At 40.9% G+C, this 21,517-nt stretch overlaps 1 protein-coding gene across 1 annotated transcript in view; it reads left to right on the forward strand.

The window, feature by feature from the left end:
- The window catches only part of HAO1 (hydroxyacid oxidase 1), a 63,517-nt gene that overhangs the window by 12,624 nt on the left and 29,376 nt on the right, over positions 1-21,517 (forward strand). Inside the window, exon 3 of the mRNA XM_003411544.4 lies at positions 21,084-21,339. Coding sequence (XP_003411592.2) covers positions 21,084-21,339 — 256 coding nt within the window. The remainder of the gene's footprint in view (positions 1-21,083; positions 21,340-21,517) is intronic.

The following is a 21,517-nucleotide window of genomic DNA, read 5'->3' on the forward strand; positions in this document are numbered from 1 at the left end:
TTGATATTTGACAGGTGTCATTGTCCCCATTTTATGGATAAAGAGCTCGAGTTCCAGAGAAAGCAGGTTTTCATAGCTAATAAATGACAGGGTTTACTCTCCAACTCACTTCCAGTGGGTCCAAGCTCCGTGCTCTGAGTAATAGGGGTAAATGGGAAGAAAAATGAGAAGAAATTTACTTAGAAACTGCAGTTTGATAGCCCAAGCAGGACTATTTGATCCAGAATTATTTCTCCAGGCACTGACCATAAGAGATTATTCAATGCCTATTGGATTTATTTAACAAACACTTGTAAGGCTGTTACCAAGCTCTAGGCACTAGTTTAAGTACATTAAAAACACTAAGCCTTCGAATCTTCAGAGCATCCCAAAGAGGTAGGTACTATTATTAAGCCCATTTTACACATGAGAAACTGAGGCACATAGTGGATGAGTAACTTGCCCAGGGTCTCACAATTCATAAATGATAAAGCTGTGACTCAGACATGGGCATTCTGGCTCCAGAGCCTGGGCTCCTAACCACATTATGCTTTATTTCCTATAAAATGTCATGAAGGGAAACACATCTATCTATTGATTATAATACTGTAAAAAAAAAAAAAAATTTTTTTTTTTTTTTGTAGGAATGATTAATTTATTTCCTTAGATGAGCGCAAAGCAACCTACCCTCCCCCAAGAGAGTAGAATCTCTGACAAATATTTGGAAGGTGTGTTGACATTGAGGACACAGAAGAATTGGAAATGACAATGAAAGGCTATACATGCTGCCCATAAGGATCTCAGGTCCTGGGTCAGATTTCTGTTTGGGCAGTCACATCACAGTTTATCCTCCAAATTAGGAGTAGAAAACTCCCTCAAGAATTTCAGTATTCTTAAGCTTTTCCTCTATGTTCTAATTACTATGTGTGGATTGTGAGTCTATTTAATATTTAGACTAATCCTAGAAGCTGGTGGTCATCAGCTGATAATATTCTTTGGTTGATATGTTTTGGGTGTGAGATGAATGGGTTACTTGGAAGGGAAGGGCTGTGTGGCTGGAACAAAAGCTGTTGGTGTCTGTGTTAGTTCTTGTTATGCGTCAACTTGGCTAGCCCATGATGCTCAGTACTATGTAATTATCCTCCATGTTGTGATCTGATGTAAACAGAGTTCCCTTGAGGTTGTGGCCTGTATCCAATGTATATGGATGTTCTGGCAAAGCTTTTGATCCTGCATCTGACTAGTCATCATCTGACCTCCGGTTTTTGGGACATGAGCCAGCAGCCTGATGCCTAAGTTGCAGATTTTGGGATACACCAGCTCCAATAGCCCTGTGAGCCAGCAGCCCACCTCTGACCTGATGATCTTGGGTTCGTTAGCCCCTGCAAACATGTGAGTCAGGAGAAGTCTCCAGCCTAATGCCTGATGCCCAGATTTGGAACTTCCCGGCCTCCACAACTGAGTGAGTCATGTCCTTGAACTAAATCTCTATGTGTGTGTGTGTCTACATATATACACACACTTTACTGTTTTTGTTCCTCTAGAGAACCCAGCCTAAGGCATTTTGTCCTGAGAGTGGTTCTAGAGGAACAAAATTGTAAAGATGAGTTTTCTGAATTAGTTCTCAAGTCTGGCTAGTCTTAGAGGCACTGATGACTCTGCCTCCAGTACTAAAGCGGGCACTGCTAATCCATGGCTTGAGGTGGCAATAGAAATATGTAAGATATTAACACTACTGGACCGAATACTTGTCAGAGATAAGGCCCTGGGTGATTACATATTTGATACTTTTCTAGCATTTCGTCAGAATAAGAAGTATAAGGAAGCTGGTTTGTTGGTCTTGCTTTTGCTAGGCAAAGTAGTAAAAGAAAGGAACGAGCTCAACGCTTCAGAGTCACAGCTCAAACACCGCATACACGACCTGAAAGTTGCCCCTTGTGCCCTGAAAGAAAGCCTTATTTCTTGTAGTTACAGAGCTGATATTGCCAAAAACCTAATCCAGAGCCTTATTGTAAGAGTAGCTGAATTACAATGCCAATTGAATTCTCAACTGGGAAGTGTGTCTGATGTTAAAGTGAAGACACTGATTGGGAAGAAATGGAATCCTGGAACTTGGGATGAGGACATAGGGACAGAAATCATGAAGCTGGGGACGCTGAGTCCCTAAATCCCATTGAATCACTCCTGCTAACAGAACTAGCCCTCTTACTCCTGTATGAAGAGATTACTCAGTCTGCTAAACCACCCTCACCAGTAAAACTGTTCTCTCTCTACCCCTGCCTGATGAGATTAACCCAGCTGTGCCTGAAGAGATTTTGTCTGGGATATTGCATGGGGTGGAGCCTAGAGATTGCCTGGGGCATTGGCTGAGGTACTGTCTTACAAGACAGTGCTGAATGTCCCCGGGATCCATCCCCACCATCCATTTTTCTTTTAGGGCTATACAAAAAAAAAAAAAAAACAGCAAAAACAAACCTGTTGCTATTGAGCCAATTCTGACTTATAACAACCTATAGCACAGAGTGAAACAGCCCCATAGGGTTTCCTAGGCTATAATCTTTACAGAACAAACTGCCACATCTTTCTCCTACAGAGTGGCTGGTGGGTTCGAACTGCTGACCTTTCTTTTAGCAGTTGAGTGCTTTACCACTGCCCCACCAGGGCTCCTGTCTAGACCTATAACTATGCTTAAGTTTCAGTGAGCTCTGAGAGGTGAAGTACAAAATGTGACCCAGGGGGAGGTATGCTACACTCCAAAAGAACTGCTTGACTTTTCTAATATGTGCAAACAGAAACCTGGGGAATATGTGTGGGAATGGCTATTAAGGGAATGGGACAATGTGCAAGGAACATAAAGTTGGATCAGTCTGAATTTATTGGTATGAGCTCACTAAGCACAGATTCTTCATTTAATATTTCGACTTAGGAGGTTAGAAAAGGATCTAATAGTTTATTTGCTTGATTCACTGAAGTATGGATTTCACAGTGGCCCACACAAAATCAAGTTGATAGGCCAGGCCTGCCTTGGCATACTGTAGAAGAAGGCATTCAAAGGCTTAGGGAAATTGGCATGTTAGAGTGAATTTATAAAGTTGGGCCCACAGACCCACGTGTGGAGTGTCCAGAGGACACACCTTCTACCACAGTGGTGAGGAACAAATTTGTGAAGGGAGTCCTAGCATCCTTGAATACTATTGATTGCTATTTTATGTCAGTCAGATTTGACAGTGAGAACTGGCCTAATTGAACTAAGACACCCAACTACAATGGGGTAATTCGACCCTGTGGTAGTAGAAGCCAAGTGGCGCCACTTACTTAATTGACAGAGGTAAAGTGAGCATTATTACCGTAATAGACAGCAGAGTCAAAACAGCACTCAGAATAGTTTGACTTATATGGACTTATGGCATTGTCCACTTAGTCACGGTGTCCCCAGGAGTCAAATAAATAGGAAAGCTACTAAATATTTACTTGATCTGTACAAGCAGAAGAATTCAAGATCAAGTGACTGGCAGTCACTTGAATCACCAAAACAGAGTCACGGCCCCCCAATCAATACCGAGACTTGAGCCAGTTTACACATCCACAACCCCTTGGATGAAGGAGAGGCTGGAGCTCCTTGAGAAATGACCCCACTGTACTGCCAAAAATATATACTGTTAGTCTTTCTCCCAGCCTTCCTCAAAAGGATCTGTGACCTCTTTTTAACAAGAGTGACTGTTCATTGGGGAAAAGGAAATAACAAAGCTTATTGGGGATTTTTTATTGGGGATTAGTGGATGCTGGCTCTGAACTGAAACTAATCCCAGGAGAACTAGAATATCACTGTGGCCACCAGTTACAGTAGGGGCATATGGAGGTTAGGTTATTAATGGAGTCTTAGCTCGGGTCTATATCACAAGTGGGTTCAGTGAGTCCCTGAACTCATCCTGTAGTGATTTCACCAGTTCTAGAATGCATAACTGGAATAGACATACTTAGAAACTGGCAGAATCCCCATATTGGATCCCTGACATGTGAAGTAAGGGCTATTATGGTAGGAAAAGCCAAGCTGAAGCCATTAAAACTGCCTCTATGTAGGAAAATAGCAAACCAAAAGCAATACTGCATTCCTGGAGGGATTGCAGAGATTAGTGGCACCATCAAGGACTTGAAAGATGCAGGGATGGTGGTTCCCACCACATCTCCATTTAACTCTCCTCTTTAGTCTGTGCAAAAAACCAAGTGGATCTTGAAGGATGACAGTGGATTATCAAAAACTTAACAAGGTTGTGAGTCCAATAACAGCTGCTGTTCCAGATGTGGTTTCATTGCTTGAGCAAATTAATATATCTCCTGGCACCTGGTATGCAGCTATTGATCTGGCTAATGCTTTTTTCTCCACACCTGTTTTGAAGGACCACAAGAAGCAGTTCGCTTCAGCAGGCAAAGCCAGCAATACACCTTCGCTGTCCTACCTCAGCAGTATGTCAACTTTCCAGCACTAGGTTATAATTTAATCCACTGGGACCTTGATTGCCTTTCCCTTCCACAAGCTGTCACACTTGTCCATTACATTGATGACATTACTCTGATTGGACCCAGTAAGGAAGAAATATCAATGACTCTACCTTTATTGGTAAGATATTTGTATGCAAGAAGGTGGGAAATTAACCAGACAAAGATTCAGGAGCCTTCCACTTCAGTGAAATTCTAGGGGTCCAGTAGTGTGGGGCATGTCGAGATATTCCTTCTAAAGTGAAGGATAAGTTTGTGCATCTGGCCCTTCCTACAATTAAAAAGAAGACACAATGCCTGGTGGGCCTCTTTGGATTTTGGAGGCAATGTATCCCTCATGTGGGTGTTCCAACCAGGCCTATCTATCAAGGGACTCGAAAAGCTGTTAGTTTTGAGTGGGGCCCAGAACAAGAGAAGGCTCTGCATCATGTTCAGGCTGCCTTGCAAGCTACTTTGCCACTTGGCCATATGATTGGCTGATCCAATGAATGCTTGAAGTGTTAGTGAAAAATAGAGATGCTGTTTGAAGTCTTTGGTGGGCCTCTATTGGTAAATCAGAGCACAGACCCTTAGGATTTAGGAGCAAAGCCCTGCCAAACTCTGTCTCCACTCCTATCACACTGCCTTCCCTCTCCCAGTCTACACCTATGGCCTCATGGCATGTTTCTTATGATCAGTTGACTGAGGAAGAGAAAATGCATGCCTGGTTTATAGATGGTTCTATGTGATATGCAGACACCACTCAAAAGTGGACAGTGGCAACACTGAAGCTCCTTTATGGTACCTCCCTGAAGAATAGTGGCGAAGGGAAATCCTCCTAATTGGCAGAAATTTGAGCAGTGTACCTGCCTGTTCATTTTGCTTGAAAGGAGATATGGCCAGATGTGCAACTGTATACTGAGTCATGAGCTGTTTGGCCAGTGGTTTGTCTGGGAGGTCAGGAACTTGGAAGGAACACAATTGGAAAATTGGTGACAAGAAGGTATGGGGAAGAGGTATGTGGATATACCTTTCTGAATGGGCCAAAGAAGTGAGGATATTTGTGTCTCATGTGAATACTCACAGAAAGGTGACCTTGGCAGAAGAGGATTTTAACAATCAAGAGGATAGGATGACGTGTCCTGTGGAAACCAGTCATTCTCTTTCTCCAGCCACTCCTGATATTGCCCAATGGGCTCATGAACAAATTGGCCATGGTGCCAGGGCTGAAGGTTATGTATGGGCTCAGCAACATAGACTTTTACTAACCAAGCCCAACTTGGCTAAAGCCTCTGCTGAGTGCCCAATCTGCCAGCAGCAGAAACCAACACTGAGTCCTTGATCTGACACCATCCCTTGAGGTGATCAGCCAGCAACCTGGTGGCAGGTTGATTACATTGGACTGATTTCATCTTGGAAAGGGCAGTGTTTTGTTCTTACTGGGATATCCACTTACTCTGGATATGGATTTGCCTTTCCTGCATGCAATGCTTCTGCCAAAACTACCATCCATGGACTTACAGAATATCTTACAAAATGCCACACAGCATTACCTTGGATCCAGGAACTCATTTCACAGCAGATGAAGTGCAGCAATGGGGCCATGCTCATGGCGACTCGGTGGCAGTGGGTTGGGTTACCATGTTCTCCATCCTCCTGAAGCAGCTAGCTTGATAGAACGATGGAATGGCCTTCTAAAGACACAATTACAGTGCTAACAAGGTGGCAATACTTTGCAGGTTTGGGTCAGTGGTCTCCAGGAAGCTGTGTCTGCTCTAAACCAGTGTCTAATATATGGTGTTATTTCTCCCATAACCAGGATTCATGGGTCCAGAAATCAAGGGGTGGAAATGGGAGTGGCACCACTCATTATTACCCCTAGTCACCCATTCATAAAATGCTTGCTTCCTGTCCTCTTGAACTTGTTCTCTGTAGGTAGGTCTAGAAGTCTTAGTTCCAAAGGGAGGAATGCTACCACCTGGAGACACAACATGTGTTCCACTTAACTGGAAGTTAAGAATGCCACCCAGCCACTTTGAGCTTCTCATGCCTCTGTATCAACAGGCAAAGAAGGGAGTTACCATATTGGCTAGTGTAATTGATCCTAATTACCAAGGGGAAATCAGATTAATACTACATAATGGAGGTAAAGAAGAGTATGCCTGGAATACAGTAGATCCCTTAGGGCATCTGTTAGTACTACCATGCCCTGTAATTAAAGCCAATGGAAAACTATAGCAACCTAAATCCAGCATGACTACTAATGGCCCAGACCCTTCAGGAATGAAGGCTTGAGTCACCCCACCAGGCAAAGAACCACAATCAGCTGATGTGCTTTTGAGGGCAAAGGGAATAGCATAGAAGAATATATTTCTAAATACCAGTTATGATCATATGACCACTTGCAGAAACGAGGACTGTAATTGCTATTAGTATTTCTTCCTTGTTTTATTATACATATGTTTATATATATGCATATATACACAGTCATGTGTAGCTTAATGTCCATGATACATTCTGTGAAGTAGGACGTTATGTGAATTAGATGTTTTGTGAACATGACATTGGATGCTGCTGCCTACAAGTCATAGCACACTCTGTTATATGGTAAACTTTTTATTTGTAAGTAGGGAAAGTTCACACTAAAATAATGATGGAAATTACAGTACATACAGAAGTTAGTAACACAGGCATTTATTATAATTATCAAGACATATGTATTGTAGGTTACATATGTATTGTACCATTATACACCTGGCAGCACAATCTTTTTTATACAAGAGACATGAGATACATGCATTGCATGGGGAAAGCTGTTTGCTATGTCTGGTTACATCTGCCATATCCCTTTTTCCAATCAGGTTTATGAGCTCTATTATAAGCTTATGTGGCCATGGAGTATATGCAGTCAGATGTTGCCTGAGCAGATGTTATTCGACCCATGTCTGTATGTATATACGAATATACGTGTATATGCATATATGTACGTATGTATATGTATATTTTTTTATATATACACATGTATATGTATACACACACACACATATATATATATAGCAAATATTTTCTGTTTTCTTTCTTCTTTTATCCCATTACTTACAAGATGTAAACGGGGCTAGTGCCCTTTCTGTTGTATGCATGTTAGTTGTGTTATGTTAGCCACGAGTATGACTTTAGAGATTATGTATGGTTTAAGGCGATGTGTACAGGTGCCAAGCTGACAAGGGGTGGGCTGTGATGGCTAATGTTAGTGTTCTCTTGGCGAAGCCATGGTTCTCAATATTACATAATTAACCTCCATTTTGTGGTCTGATGTAAAAGGAGTTTCCTTGGGGATGTGACCTGCATCCAATATATATGGATGGTCTGGCAAAGCTCTCTCTCTCTCTCTCGACCCTGCATCCAACTCTTCATCAACTGACCTCCAGTTCTTGGGATGTGAGCCAGCAGCTTGCTGCCTGAGCTGCAGATTTTGGGCTGGTCAGCTCCTGCAACCACGTGAGTCAGGAGAAGCCTCCAGCCTGATGCCTGACCCATGAATTTGGAATTTGCGAGCCTCCACAAATGCCTGAGCCATTTCCTTGAAAAAAAGTTCTCCCTCTCTCTCTGTATATACACTCTTCCCTGGTTTTGATTCTCTAGAGAATCCAGCCTAACACAGTGCCCTAGTTGTATTCCCTTGTTACTTACCATTTCTGTCAGAACCAGTAACTTTTTGTTGGAAATTTCCTCTGGCAGCAGATGCCCATGGGTTGGTGAGTTGAGAGTGGATGAGTGAGAGGTGATTCCTCAGTCAAAAATTTACATGAGTTGGTGGATAAAAAGCCCAACTCTCTCACCCTCTGATCAGGGTAACTCTGAAATATTTTCTAATACTGTTGCCAAGTGTTCTCCAGTGGGACCGAGCCCTAGATGCCCACAGAAGCTACTTGCTCTTTAACACACTGTTCATTGATTATCGTTCCATTCCTGTCTCACCTGCCCACTCTCTGACCTCACCTAGGGATCACTGCCCAGATAAATGAATTGCACTCATATCTTTGCCTCAGAGTTGGTTTCAGGAGGAATGAAAATCAAGACAAATGCTAACTGATGGCCATATATAGCCACAAACAAACTTAAGAGTTGAAGAATGTTCATATTTAGTAGAACTGGCTTTCTTTTCTGAAAACTCAGTAAATTAACATTAAATTATGCAGTTGTTTTATGATTTAGTCCATCTTTTCCATAAAGAAAGTCTGATACTTGGAAAGATTGTGAAATCTATGGGAAATTGTAGTGGAAGACTTCTTTGTCACCCTCCTAATTATCTGACTCCTAATTAAGGCTCCTTTCTCGAGGGCCTTGCCCCCTAGCTAAGAAAAAGTGTTGGGCCAAGTTCAGAGACTAGTGATCACTTAGCAATCCTGTCTAAACATAGTGTCTCTATGAACATGGTGAGTCAGTACGCGTTGTTAGATGCGTCCAGTTGATTTCCAACTCATGGTGACCCCATATAACAGGGTAGAGCTGCCCCAGAGGGTTTTTTTAAGCTGTAAATTTTATGGGAGCAGATCGCCAGGTCTTTCTCCAGCACAGCCACTTGATGGGTTCAAATCACCAACTTGTATGTATCCTGTATGTTTATTTACTAAGTTTGGCAATCCTAGATGAATAGGTGGATCCCTGGTGGCACTGTGCTTGGCTGCTAACTGAAAAGTTGGCTGTTCGAACCCACCGGCTGCTCCATGGGAGAAAGATATGGCAGTCTAGTCCCATAAAAGTTAAACCAAAAATCAGATTCATGGCCCATTGAGTTAAGCTGAGTTGATCCGACCCATAGCAGCCCTTTAGGACAGGGTAGAATGCCTCATAGGGCTTCCAAGGAGCAGCTGGTGGATTTGAACTGCCAACCTTTTAGTTAGCAGCTAATCTCTTAACCACTGCGCCACGTCTTGTGAAAAATGATTATCATCGTTTACTGAGCAATTAATGTGTACCAGGCAATTTGTAACTATTATCTCATCTATCCTGTAAAACAGTCAAAAGATTTGTGAGCCCAAGACCCCAAAGATCTTTCTCCAGCCCCTGTGGAAGTGGAAACCAAAGCTCAGAGAGGTTAAATACCTCGCCCAAGGCTATTAACCACTTCTGCAATGATGCCCATAATAACCTACCTGGTCAGTTACTGCCATTTCCAAACTTAACAACAGCAAACTCTGGGGCAAACTCTGTGCTATGTAGTCTTATAAAAGTTCTGTTTTTATAGTTTCATTGTTTCAGTTTTGAGAGGATGGAATAAGCCATAGAAATATGAGCCTTGGGCAAAATTCAAAAGCACAATCAAAGGGGCTTAAATTTTAAACAAAGAAAAATTAACATTCCTAAAACTCTTTTAAGGTGGAAGAAAAATAACTGGACAACAGTGAATGGAAGGCAGTTTGTCATAATTATGTTACAGATAGAAAAGTGACTACAGTAGATGAAGTAATCATAGGTTTTAATAATTGACAGTTGTTCTAATATTTATACAGTCTCATCAATGGCTGTGCTTATAGTGACACATCTATCTGCAACTCTAGGAGCTTAATTTATATTATTACTATTATTTTGATTCCTAAGTTTTGTCCTTCATACAAATTTCAGGGCAGAATACAAAATAATTTCTTCAAAAATTTAACATATTTAAGAAAATAATAATAAACACAAATGCTAGAACATAAAATAGTTGGTCTCCTCAGGTTAAATTTCCATTTACATGATAAATAGAGCTTCTCTGGCTTCTCAAAGAACTAATCAATGAAATGTTAAAATGTTTGCTATATTCCCTACTACTTTAAAGAATATTATCATGAAGCCTTGGAAATTGCTATGGTTTCGTGCACAATAGCTTTAATGAAATTTTATTTCCTCTTCCATGGTGTTATATTAACTCTTTTTTCTCCTTTTAGACATGGGAAGTCAAAAAGAAATGGGAAAAAAATGAGATTAAATATTCATTTATCCTTTTGCTCCTGGCTTGTAATGCGGACAAATGCCACATGAGGGAGTGCTGGGACCTCAAATAGAGAAAATTTAAACCCACCTAATTTTTTTTTTTTTTTTTAATGCGTTCCAGGAATGCTCAGCATATTAGCAAATTCTTATTAAACTGTCAGGAAAAAAAGAAAAAAAGGTTTTAAAGAAATTCCTGTCCCTGGATGCAATTAGAGGCTACCACACAGGATTTGATGGGCCATAAAACCATTAAATCTAAACACTTTTTTTTTTTGAGCCTAAAAAACATTCCAAAGTGAAGTTTTGGGACACAGCTATGAGTTGACCACCTATTAAGGTGCAGGTGGAACAGATTGCAGGGCAGCACAAAGAGCCATACAAACCCCAAAGAACTGAATTAGGGTGTAGGTGCGAGCTTTAGCTGTCGAATTTTCTGGATTTTCCGAGATTAAATGATCAACCTTAGCATTGAGTGAAAGACCATTCAATGGGAAAAATTGTCATTTCCTTTGCTCCAAACCCAAATGACGTATTTTTGAAAGCTTTATTGATTTATAGATTTATGAGTTGTACTAGATTACCGAGTAGATGTATGTGTATATATTTCAGCATACCTACTAGGAAAATATCCTCATTATTCTCAATTTTATCTAATCCAGGCAAAGCACCAGATTTGCCTTAAATGGGATTTTTACTCTTTCTGAAGTGAGTGCCTTTTATGCACCAGGTGCAATGCTTGGCCTTTACGTTCCTGCCATTTAATCCTCACAACAGGCCTGTGAAGCGATTACCATTCCCCTCATCTGACAGCAGGAGAAGGAAGCCCTTGATCAAGGTCTAGTGTCGGCCAACGGTGGAGACAGGGTTTGAAACCAGGTTTCACTCAAGTCTGGCCTTTGGTTCTTGGGCCCGGGTATTTGTTTTGTTTGCCGATTTTTATAAGAGGAAACAAAAGTTGGGGGAAATTAAAGAGGAAATTCATTGGAAATTCGCCCAATCCATATTGGCTAAACATTGGAAAGGGAATACCTCTCAGTAGCATTATAATAAAAATATCAGTTCACACCTTTTATTACCCATGTTTCCAACCTATTTCAGATCAGTTTTATGTTTTGGATCTTCCTTTCCAATGATCAAAAGGCCATGAATAGTCTCTCTTTGTACACACAAACGCACACAAGGACTCATGCACACACATACATGTATATGCATTAAATGATTATGGACCTTCTTTAGAGTACAGAGATATGTAATATCTATCTATATATATACATATATATATAAAACATACATGTATATAATTCTTTGCTCAAGTATTTTCATGAAAATTGTAGTTTCAATGTTGAAATGACTTTGCAACAAGACCAACTTCATTAATAGGAAATAGTTATTAAGATTTACAATCTAGCTACGGTGGAGACCAACATCAAATGGTATGATTTTCAGGACATAGCACTGAAATTTAAGCCGTTGGGTAGCTTTCTTGAGAGCAGGAGATTGCTTCCCTTCTGACTTATTACTGTTTCTGATGACATCAAAGGGTGACAATGTGAAGTCACAGGCTCACATATCCCAACACTGGGGTTGTTCAACTGCGGGAGGCTGACCGAAGTTGTCATGTGCAAACTTGATGGTTCTCAAACTGTCACAGCAATGTGGTCTCCATGTGATCTGCCAGCTATGCCAGTGCCTGAGAACTCAATAAAATGACAGAATAACAACCCAGTAACGTAGTGGTTAAGTGCTACGGCTGCTAACCAAAGGGTCGGCAGTTCAAATCCACCAGGCACTCCTTGGAAACGCTATGGGGCAGTTCTACTCTGTCCTATAGGGTCGCTATGAGTCGGAATCGATTCAACGGCACTGGGTTTGGTTGGCTTGGTAACCATTACAGTAGCACTCGTGTTCTAGTTTATTGCTGAATTCCACCGCAGAAATTAAGTGAAAGCAAGGAAGGAAGGACTAAGATATCATTGAGACTAATTCTTCTTTGAAAATATTTCCAGGTAATAAAAAGAATGTCTAGATTTGTAGTGGCAGTATAATCACTCAAAATTATACTGCACCAGATTCAGACAATGGATCATCATGAAAGCCCTGGAAAGATTACATCTGGTTTCCTGGCCTTTCTTTGCTGTGTTTAGATTGGTCCCTAAATCATAAATCAAGGTTTGTCTGACCACTTCTATGTATTTCGCGCATAATTGTTGTGTTACTTGTATCTTTAACAAAACAGTGTGCTGATGTTAGTTGTGTCTTTAACAAACCAGTGTGCTGATAGTTCCTGTGTAAAAAAGATTGAGCTGCTCAATAGGCATTAAGGTGCATGTTTATGCAAACCCTCCAGTGTGTTTAGACCCAAGTTTAGAACCACACAGATTTTTGGTGCTTTGTCATTGCATATTTCTCCCATTACATAGTGACTTCCTGTGCAGATGACAAAATGCATTTTCTCAACAAAATTATTTTCGGCGCAGCTGTTTTGGTGACTAAGTTTCGCAGTTTTTTTTTCTCTTGAGTGAAATGCGCCTTTAAAAAAACAAAAGCTGCAGGCTTTTTGAACACGTGATCCTTTTTCTCTTCCCTCCTTCTTTAAGAACATAATCTTGAGAACTCTATTCTCCTTTTCCAGAAAGGAGAGCTATTTTGAGAAAAATCATTTGGACCCAAAGTGGCACATTGCTTAATTGTTCTGCTCAAACCTGAGTATACGGGCTATCCCATTGGAATTGTTATTCCAAAGAATAGACATTTGATGCAAACAGTTAATGTGCCTGGCTGCTAACTGAAAGACTGGAGATTCAAGTCTACCCAGAAGTGCCTTGGAAGAAAGGCCTGACAATCTAATTCCAAAAAATCAGCCAGCGAATTACCCTATGGAGCACAGTTCTACTCTGACACACATTGGATCACAATGAGTTGGAATTGAGTTAACAGCAACTGGTCCCCCCATTGATAACTAGCATTTCGTGTCTTCCTTTGTTTGCTGTCTTGGTGGTAGTGGTATTGGTTGTGCTTGAACATAATCCTCAGACCCATTATGGTTTCCTTCCTCGTCAAGCCTAGCATAGTGAACTTTAGTTTTACACGATCATTCAGCACTTTGTGTGTATCACGTTGGTGGACCTGATATTAAACATTTGGAGGCTATTTTAATAATTGGTCAATTGTGCCTTCTCAGTTTTGTGTAACCTGTCTCCTTCCTCATCTTCATTTTTGTTTTGACATTTATTTTTGCTTCTAATCTGAAATCAAGGAAGCTGGGGAAATCCTGAATAAGCAAGCTTATAAAACATATCTAATAGTCATTAAGTATGTGGAGAAGGTGTTACTCTAACGCAGTTTAATTCCTTGACCTTAAGATCCATAGGAGATGAATGCAGGGGCAAATGAGGCAAAAGTACTTGTGACCATCTCCAGGGGGACACCAATAGAGAACAACAAATTCATCAGCAGGACCTGGTTGGCAATTAATTGGCAAGCTGTGTGCCAACCACTACCCACCAACCACCTATGAACAGCTTCTCCCCTCCATTTTCCTAAAGGTCTGATTGCTCACTCTGTAAGACCAATCTAATTAACTCGGATAAGTGCCGGTGAAAGAAAATATCTACCTCTGTGTCCTCAGGAATGGTTTACACAATAAGCAAGGTACACACAGGCTTACGTGTGCTTACTTACTAACCTATAGTGCACGATTTCCCCTGTTTTGCACCATTTGGCTGCTAACCAAAAGATCGGTAGTTTGAATCCACCAGGCACGCCTTGGAAACCCTCTGGGGCAGTTCTACTCCGTCCTATAGGGTCATTATGAGTCAGAATCGACTCAATGGCAACGGGTTTGGTTTTTTTTTTTTTTCGGTCTGAGAGGGCAGGAAGTAAGAAGCAGACTAAACATAAATGATAGAGATGTTGTACGAAATAGTCTTCAATTAGAGATCTGAGGGGGGCATGGGCTTAGTATCCAGGCCCCTACAATTTAGGCCCACAACCGTTTCTGATTTTCTCTTCTCTGCATCTGGACTACCTGGATCAGAAATAAACACTTTCATTAAGGCTTGATGTAAAGAGGAACTCTGCCAAGCTCTTGGAGTACAATTGCATTTCCCACTCATAGGGAGGATTCTGGCAGCTCATGCTGCTTTGTAAAGCACTCATTGAAGTCCCTGGAGTACATTGGAGTCTAAGATTTGTATCAAGCCCAGAGGTAGCTGCATTCATATCTAATATGAGTTTATGTAAACTTCAGTAGCCAATTACAATTACTGTAGTGTAAAAACTGCGTTAACCCTCTATTTCATGGCAGTTTGGAGAGACAGAATCACGCTAATTTATGCCAGATTATTGAGGACCCTTGTAGCATTTCTCTGCTCTAGGGCATGTCATTTCACCGTATTAAGAAGATCTATTGTGGGTAGACCTCAAGGTAACCTATATTCTGTAAACCAGAATGCATTAACATTTTCCATTAGCCCATAGCCCCTTTTGTGTGTATGGGGGAAAGTAAACAATAATATTAAAATCATTTACTTCCATCTTATTGTATTTGCATGCAGTTATATTGCAAATGGTAGGGCAGAGAAATAAAAAAGAAAACTACATAGCAAAGTTTTTTTCATTTTTCTCCCAGGCATTATTGGTCAATGGCTGGACATTACAAATGCTGACAGCCCTTAGATTACAAATGTTGGCTCTGTAGCTCCCTCTCTGGAAATCTGTAGACAAGTTTAGGTGGGGAGGAGGTATTTTTGTTGTTGCACTTCTTAGATTATTTGCTGTTATCTTTCGTCTGGCTCTCCAAAGGGGTGTATATTTTGGGGATGCATAAATTATCTTCTTTGATATTCTCTAGATATCCCTGGAGCCCCTCAGGGATGCACACAGTTTACACACTCCAATGCTGACCCCAAAAGTTGATAGTTTGAGGCCACCCAGAGGCGCCTCAGAAGAAAGGCCCAATGATCTACTTCTGAAAAATCGCCATTGGAACCCCTGTAGAACACAGATCTAGTCTGACACACATGAGGTTCCCATGAGTTGGAATTCACTCAATGGCAATTTATTTAAATATATTTTTTGATATAGGCTCTAGCAGGGTTTTCCTTATCCTGGAGAAAATTGCCCTCTCCTTTAACAGCTTTCTTCCTAAAGTTAATGAGTATTTGACACTGTATTTACAAGGGAAAGAGGAATGGATTTCTTCAGCATCAGAACCATTGCAGAGGAAACCTGAGTGTGTAGAAGATTAACGAACAATGATATTAAGAAATCCAGGTTCTTGGCTTTAATGATTCCCAGTCCATCTGTGTATAATCAGACAAAATTGTATATATATATATAATACCTATATGTGCAAATTAAAGCTATCTAGGACTTCTTTTTCCAAATAGTGTCATGTTCTCATCTTTACAGTTGTGTAGCTTCAGAGTTTACACAACAGACATTCACAAACATTGTCTCAATTGACTATTCAGCAATGCTATTAAGTGGGCAGAGCAGTGTGGCTATAGCCGTGTTGCAGATGAAATATCCCTCCTGGATGGCAAAGCTGGTACTGTAACCCAGGCCTTCTGACCCTCAATCCATTATATCCTATTGCCTTCCTGAGATGTACATATACATCTCCTAGGTCACACATATGGCTCCTTATTAGATGTTTCAAAGCCTGAGACCTTACTAGTGTCTCTTGTAGTGGTAATTGTGTGTGTGAGTGTGTGTCATATGTATTTTCCTTATAAATACATTACAGCTGTCTTTAAATAAAGAAGAGAAACACATGTCAAAGATAAAATCTGAATCTATTCAGAGCATTTAATGTTTAGATATATCTTAAGGACCATAAAAGAAAAAGTGAATGGAAGTAGGGATATAGAGTCCTTGGGTGTCATATGGAGACAATGGCTACTTGATGTTGAAGTCTCTAGGATATACTGACTCTTACTAAAGCCAAGAAATTAGACTTGGTTCAACATTAGGGACCTTGGTATGAGCAAGAAGAGCTGGTCCTCGTCTTTATAATAATATCACCTCAGAGATGACCTCATTTTGTCAAGAGTTGCGAAAATGTAACACGCATCAGAGTTTTCTGCACGGTACCATAAATAGCTGCAAGATGGAAACTGGACTTCATAAAGCTGACCCTTGTCCTTTGTGAAATGGTTTCTGACAGTTCCTGCTTTTGTGAACAGGAGGTCAGAGTTTCATTATGGAAAATGGGTAGGGAGAGAAAAAAGGACATAAAAAAAATTGTGCTTTCAAGCATTAAAACCAAAAGGGTAACTCTAATTAGAACTTCTTAACAAATTCTGGCCATACTAGGTCATTTATAAAACTTAAAATTGTGTAATTTTTGTCCCTGAAAGAGCAGTGTGAGGTAGAAAGGTGTCTTTTTACCTCTTAGGCAAAGATGATATTTAAAATATTTAGCAATTAGTGCATAGAAGGGTTTTGACCATTTAGAAGAGATGCTGACTTCTGGTGCTCTAACAAGGCTCTGGATGCTGCCAGCGCTGCCTACCTTTAATCTTTTAGTTCCTGGATTGTGGGGAGGTCCAGAAGTTTTTGGAGAGGGACAGGGTGATGGCTCATAGAGGCACATTGGGACATTAAAGGGACTCAACGGGAGGATATACTTCAGAGCAGTGGTTATTTTCCAATTGTAATGGAAGTATTTCGGGACTTTAACAGGCAGAATGGTCAAAACTGGTATGTACTAACTGGACCTAAGACCTGTCTCTAAGGAAACAGACAAAATTGTGATTTTCTGTCTGTTTAGTTCTTCAAGGCTCTAGGCTCCTTTAACTTATTCTAATATAAAACTGTGTTGAAAGCAATACGGTACTTCATCAATATTTTCCTTTATTACAGCAAGTAATCACATGTGAATGGGGGTCACAACGATGGAAAATATATGCTCCAGGGAGCGTGGAGCCTTCTGAGACTTGCTCCTAGGATTTCTCCTGGGAGTAATCTCTTAGGCTCACTGATAATACGTCAATAAAGATGCTAACATTCTCCCTACGTCCAGGAGATTCTCTTGGGAAGATTCATTAAACTGACAAATATTTCTTGAGCCTGTACCATTGCAAACAATGGTAACCTAGACTTGGGGGGCAGGGGGGCATTAAAAATTTCAGCCCCATATGATGTAACAATAGGAAAATAAACATCAAACACCAATAACATCAGGAGTCATTTGTGCCAGAGGAGACAAACTCAGGAGTTAGACAGCATGGACTGGCCTTGCTTCTCTCTGGATATGCATACTCAAGTGATTTGGGTAAAACACTTGTGAGGGCTGAGACCTCCTACAAGTTACGTGGCTTAGCTGAAGTAGTTATTTGTGCACCCTTTTGTGGCATTTAGAGCCCTGGTGGTACAGGAGTTAAGAGTTCAGCTGCTAATCAAAATGTCGTCAGCTGGAATCCACTAGCTGCTCCTTAGAAAACACATGGGGCAGTTCTACTCTGTCTATAGGGTCACTATGAGTTGGAATCCACTTGACAGCAATGGGTTTTTGTGGCATTTAAATACCTTTGTGAAATGTCTGTAAATATTCCTTATGATGTCAAGGAGATCTTTTTGAAAAGTTTGAGTCCCTATCAACAGAGCCACTGTTAGCCTCTATGGGGCCTTTGTGTAAACTAGAAAAAGGTGCTCTATCATCTCAGTGGTCATCTTAGCTGGACCCCTTTGTGCAGTCATACTCTGCACCTATGGTTTGTGGCAGCCCGTGTGCACTGGTCTCCAAGTTTCCATGCCTTCCCAGAGCTGTTGGCATGACAGTTTCCCTCAGGCATGTGGCAAACCTGCTGCCTTGGACATCACGGCCTGGAAAAAGTGGGGGGAGTACAGTTATCTCTGCTTGGTATCATGTAGTCTTTTGGGCACCTGGGAGTTTGAGAATGATTGATTGTTGCCCTGGGGGAGGGGTCAGACATGCTGGGTTTTAGTTCCACTTTGCTGCCCTATGGTCCTTTTCAGAACAAAATTTCTTTGTAGTAAATTGACAGAGGATTTGACCCAAGCAATCATTATCCTTAGTGTTCCCTCTGAACAGCAGTAGATGACCTGCAGCTATTTTCCTTATTTCCAACCCCTAATGAAAATCAGACATTGGCCCAGATATTCATATGTGTTATTAATAAAATATATTTTTTGGACAATATTTTGTAAGCCATCTATTTCTATGAGAGAAATTCTAAAAGGAGCACTTGGAGGGACCAGATTAGTGATCCATAGACAAGATGGCCCCCAAATCAAATCTTTATCTGGCCTGCCACTTGGAGAATATGGATGAAAAACACCTTAAAGGCTAGGAAAAGTAACATTTATAGGGAACAGAATTTAGAGCTTTACTATCAAATGATAATTAAAAACCAAACCAGTTGCCGTCCAGTTGATTTTGACTGTTTAAATGTCAACGTGTGATCCTAGGAATGGTAGCATCAGCATTACACGGGAGCTGGTCAGAAATGCAAATTCTTGGGCCTTGCCCCAGACCTAATGATTTGGAAACTCTGGAGGTGGGACTCTTCGTCATCTGGCATTCGGCTCTTTGCTAAAGTATTAGAAACACGGAAGATTTTTGTCCTCTTGAAGCATTTTTACAAACAAATCTCATTTGATTCCCATCATCACCCTGTGAGTAAGACTAGGGCAACTACTTTTACCCCTATTGGATATATGCAGACACTGGATAAGCTGAATGATAGGGGATGGTATTGTCAGTTTCATATACTGTCATGGATTGAACTGTGTCCCCCCCAGATATCTGTCAACTTGCCTAGGCCATAATTTCCAGTATTGTACGATTGTCTACTATTTTGTCATCTGACGTGATTTCCCTAAGTGTTGTAAATCCTTTCTCTATGATGTAATGAGCTAGATTAATGGCAGTTGTATTGATGAGATCTACAAGATTAGATAGTGTCTTCAGCCAATCTCTTTTGAGATATAAAAGAGAGAAGTGAGTAGAGAGACATGGGGACCTCACACCACCAAGAAACAAGCACTGGGAGCAGAACGTATCCTTTGGACCTGAGGTTCCTGAGCAGAGAAGCTCCTAGACCAAGGGAAGATTGATGACACAGACGTCCTCCAGAGCTGGCAGAGAAAGCCTCCTCCTGGAGCTGATGCCCTGAATTTGGACTTCTAGCCTACTGGCCTGTGAGAGAATAAATTTCTCTTTGTTAAAGCCATCCACTTCTGGTATTTCTATCATAGCAGCACTAGATGACTAAGAAATATTATTTATCTGTTAGCATATTCTAGATATGGCATATGAACATCGTATCCATCTCTCCGCCACTAAATCTGACTCCAATTTTGTTACCTCTTTTTGGTAGAAAGCCTATAAATCATGTTCTTTCAAGTCCTCTAAGGCAGTTGGTTAGATGACTCAGTCTAATGTTTCATTTATTTGCATGTTTCTTATTACCTTGCCCAGAAGGATTTTTTTTTTTTTAAATTGTGCTTTAGGTGAAAGTTTACAGCTCAAGTTAATTTCTCATATGAAAGTTTATACACATATTGTTATGCGACACTAGTTGCAATCCTTATAATGTGACAGCATGCTCCCCCTTTCCATCCTGGGTTTCCCTTGTCCATCCAACCAACTCCTTTCCTTTTCTGCCTTCTCTTCCTGCCTCTGTACAGCAGCCACTCATTTGGTCTTGTGTATCTGCTTGAACTAAGAAGCACCCTCTTCACAAGTATTATTTTGTGTTTTCTGGTCCAGTCTAATCTTCATCTGCAGAGTGGGCTTCGAGAATGGTTTTGGTTCTGGGTTATCAGGGCATCCAGGAGCCATGGCTTTAAGGGTTCCTCCAGTCTCAGTCAGACAATTAAGTCTGGTTTTTTTACGTGAATTTGATTTCTGCACCACGCTTTTCTCCTGCTCTGTCAGGGACTTTCTGTTGTGCTCCCTGCCAGGACGGTCTTTGTTGGTAGCAGGGCACCATCTAGTTCTTCTGGTCTCAGGCTGATGGAGTCTCTGGTTCATGAGACCCTTTTGTCTCTGGGGCTAATATTTTCCTTGTGTCTTTGGTTGCCCAAAAGGGTTTGAAGTAACGGCTATCTACCTGGGATACCTAAAATATACCTTTTGTAAAAATTTAAAAGACAGCATAAATAGTAAAATATTAATCATGAATAATACCTTGAAAAATAAAATTAAAAACAATTAAAGAGCAAGAAAAAAATTAAAACTACTCACAATTTTCCTGTCGATTGTTAGCATTTAGTTTAGGTTCATATACAAATAATTATACATGTCATTTTGTAGACTGTCTTTCCTGAATATATCTTGAACATCTATGTCCAAATATATATTTTTATCATATTAGGTTAATGAGTGTATAAATTTCATTTTATATATGAGCTATGGTTGAGCTATGGCTCCCTAAGCCTGGACATTCAGGTTACCAGGTTTTTTTCACTCTTATATATAACATATCTTTGCTTATTTAACTCATTTTTATTTTCAGAATCAATTCAGAATCTGGAAAGGAATGAATATTGCTAACTTTTTAAAGACTTGACTTTATATTGACAGATTACCCTTGTAGACACCCTTACCCCTTGAACTGCAATATGAAGGCTTGGGGTAGAGGGATGCCAGGCCTATCTTGATATTGCCCTTTCTTCCTCAGCTTGCCTGTCGCTGGAAACTGGCATGATGCTGAGCTCCTGGGCCACCTCCTCAATTGAAGAAGTGGCAGAGGCTGGTCCCAATACACTTCGCTGGCTGCAACTCTACATCTACAAGGACCGTGAGGTCACAAAGCAGCTGGTGCGGCGGGCCGAGCAGATGGGCTACAAGGCTATATTTCTGACAGTGGACACACCTTACCTGGGCAACCGCTTCGATGACGTGCATAACAGGTTCAAGCTGCCACCACAACTCAGGTAGCTGTGGGTCTTTGAACACTGGGGCCCATGAGCTGGTTTTCTGACTCTCTTTAGTCTTCTCATTAGCCAGCTTCAAAGGTCTTCTCCAGTGTCTCTGTGGGAGCCCTGAAGGAATTAGATTTTCACAGAAATATTGGTAGCAAAGTATGGTTGGAAGAGATCTTGTCTAGGGATG

This window comes from Loxodonta africana, chromosome 24 (genome assembly GCF_030014295.1).
Source record: "Loxodonta africana isolate mLoxAfr1 chromosome 24, mLoxAfr1.hap2, whole genome shotgun sequence".
NCBI lineage: Eukaryota > Metazoa > Chordata > Mammalia > Proboscidea > Elephantidae > Loxodonta > Loxodonta africana.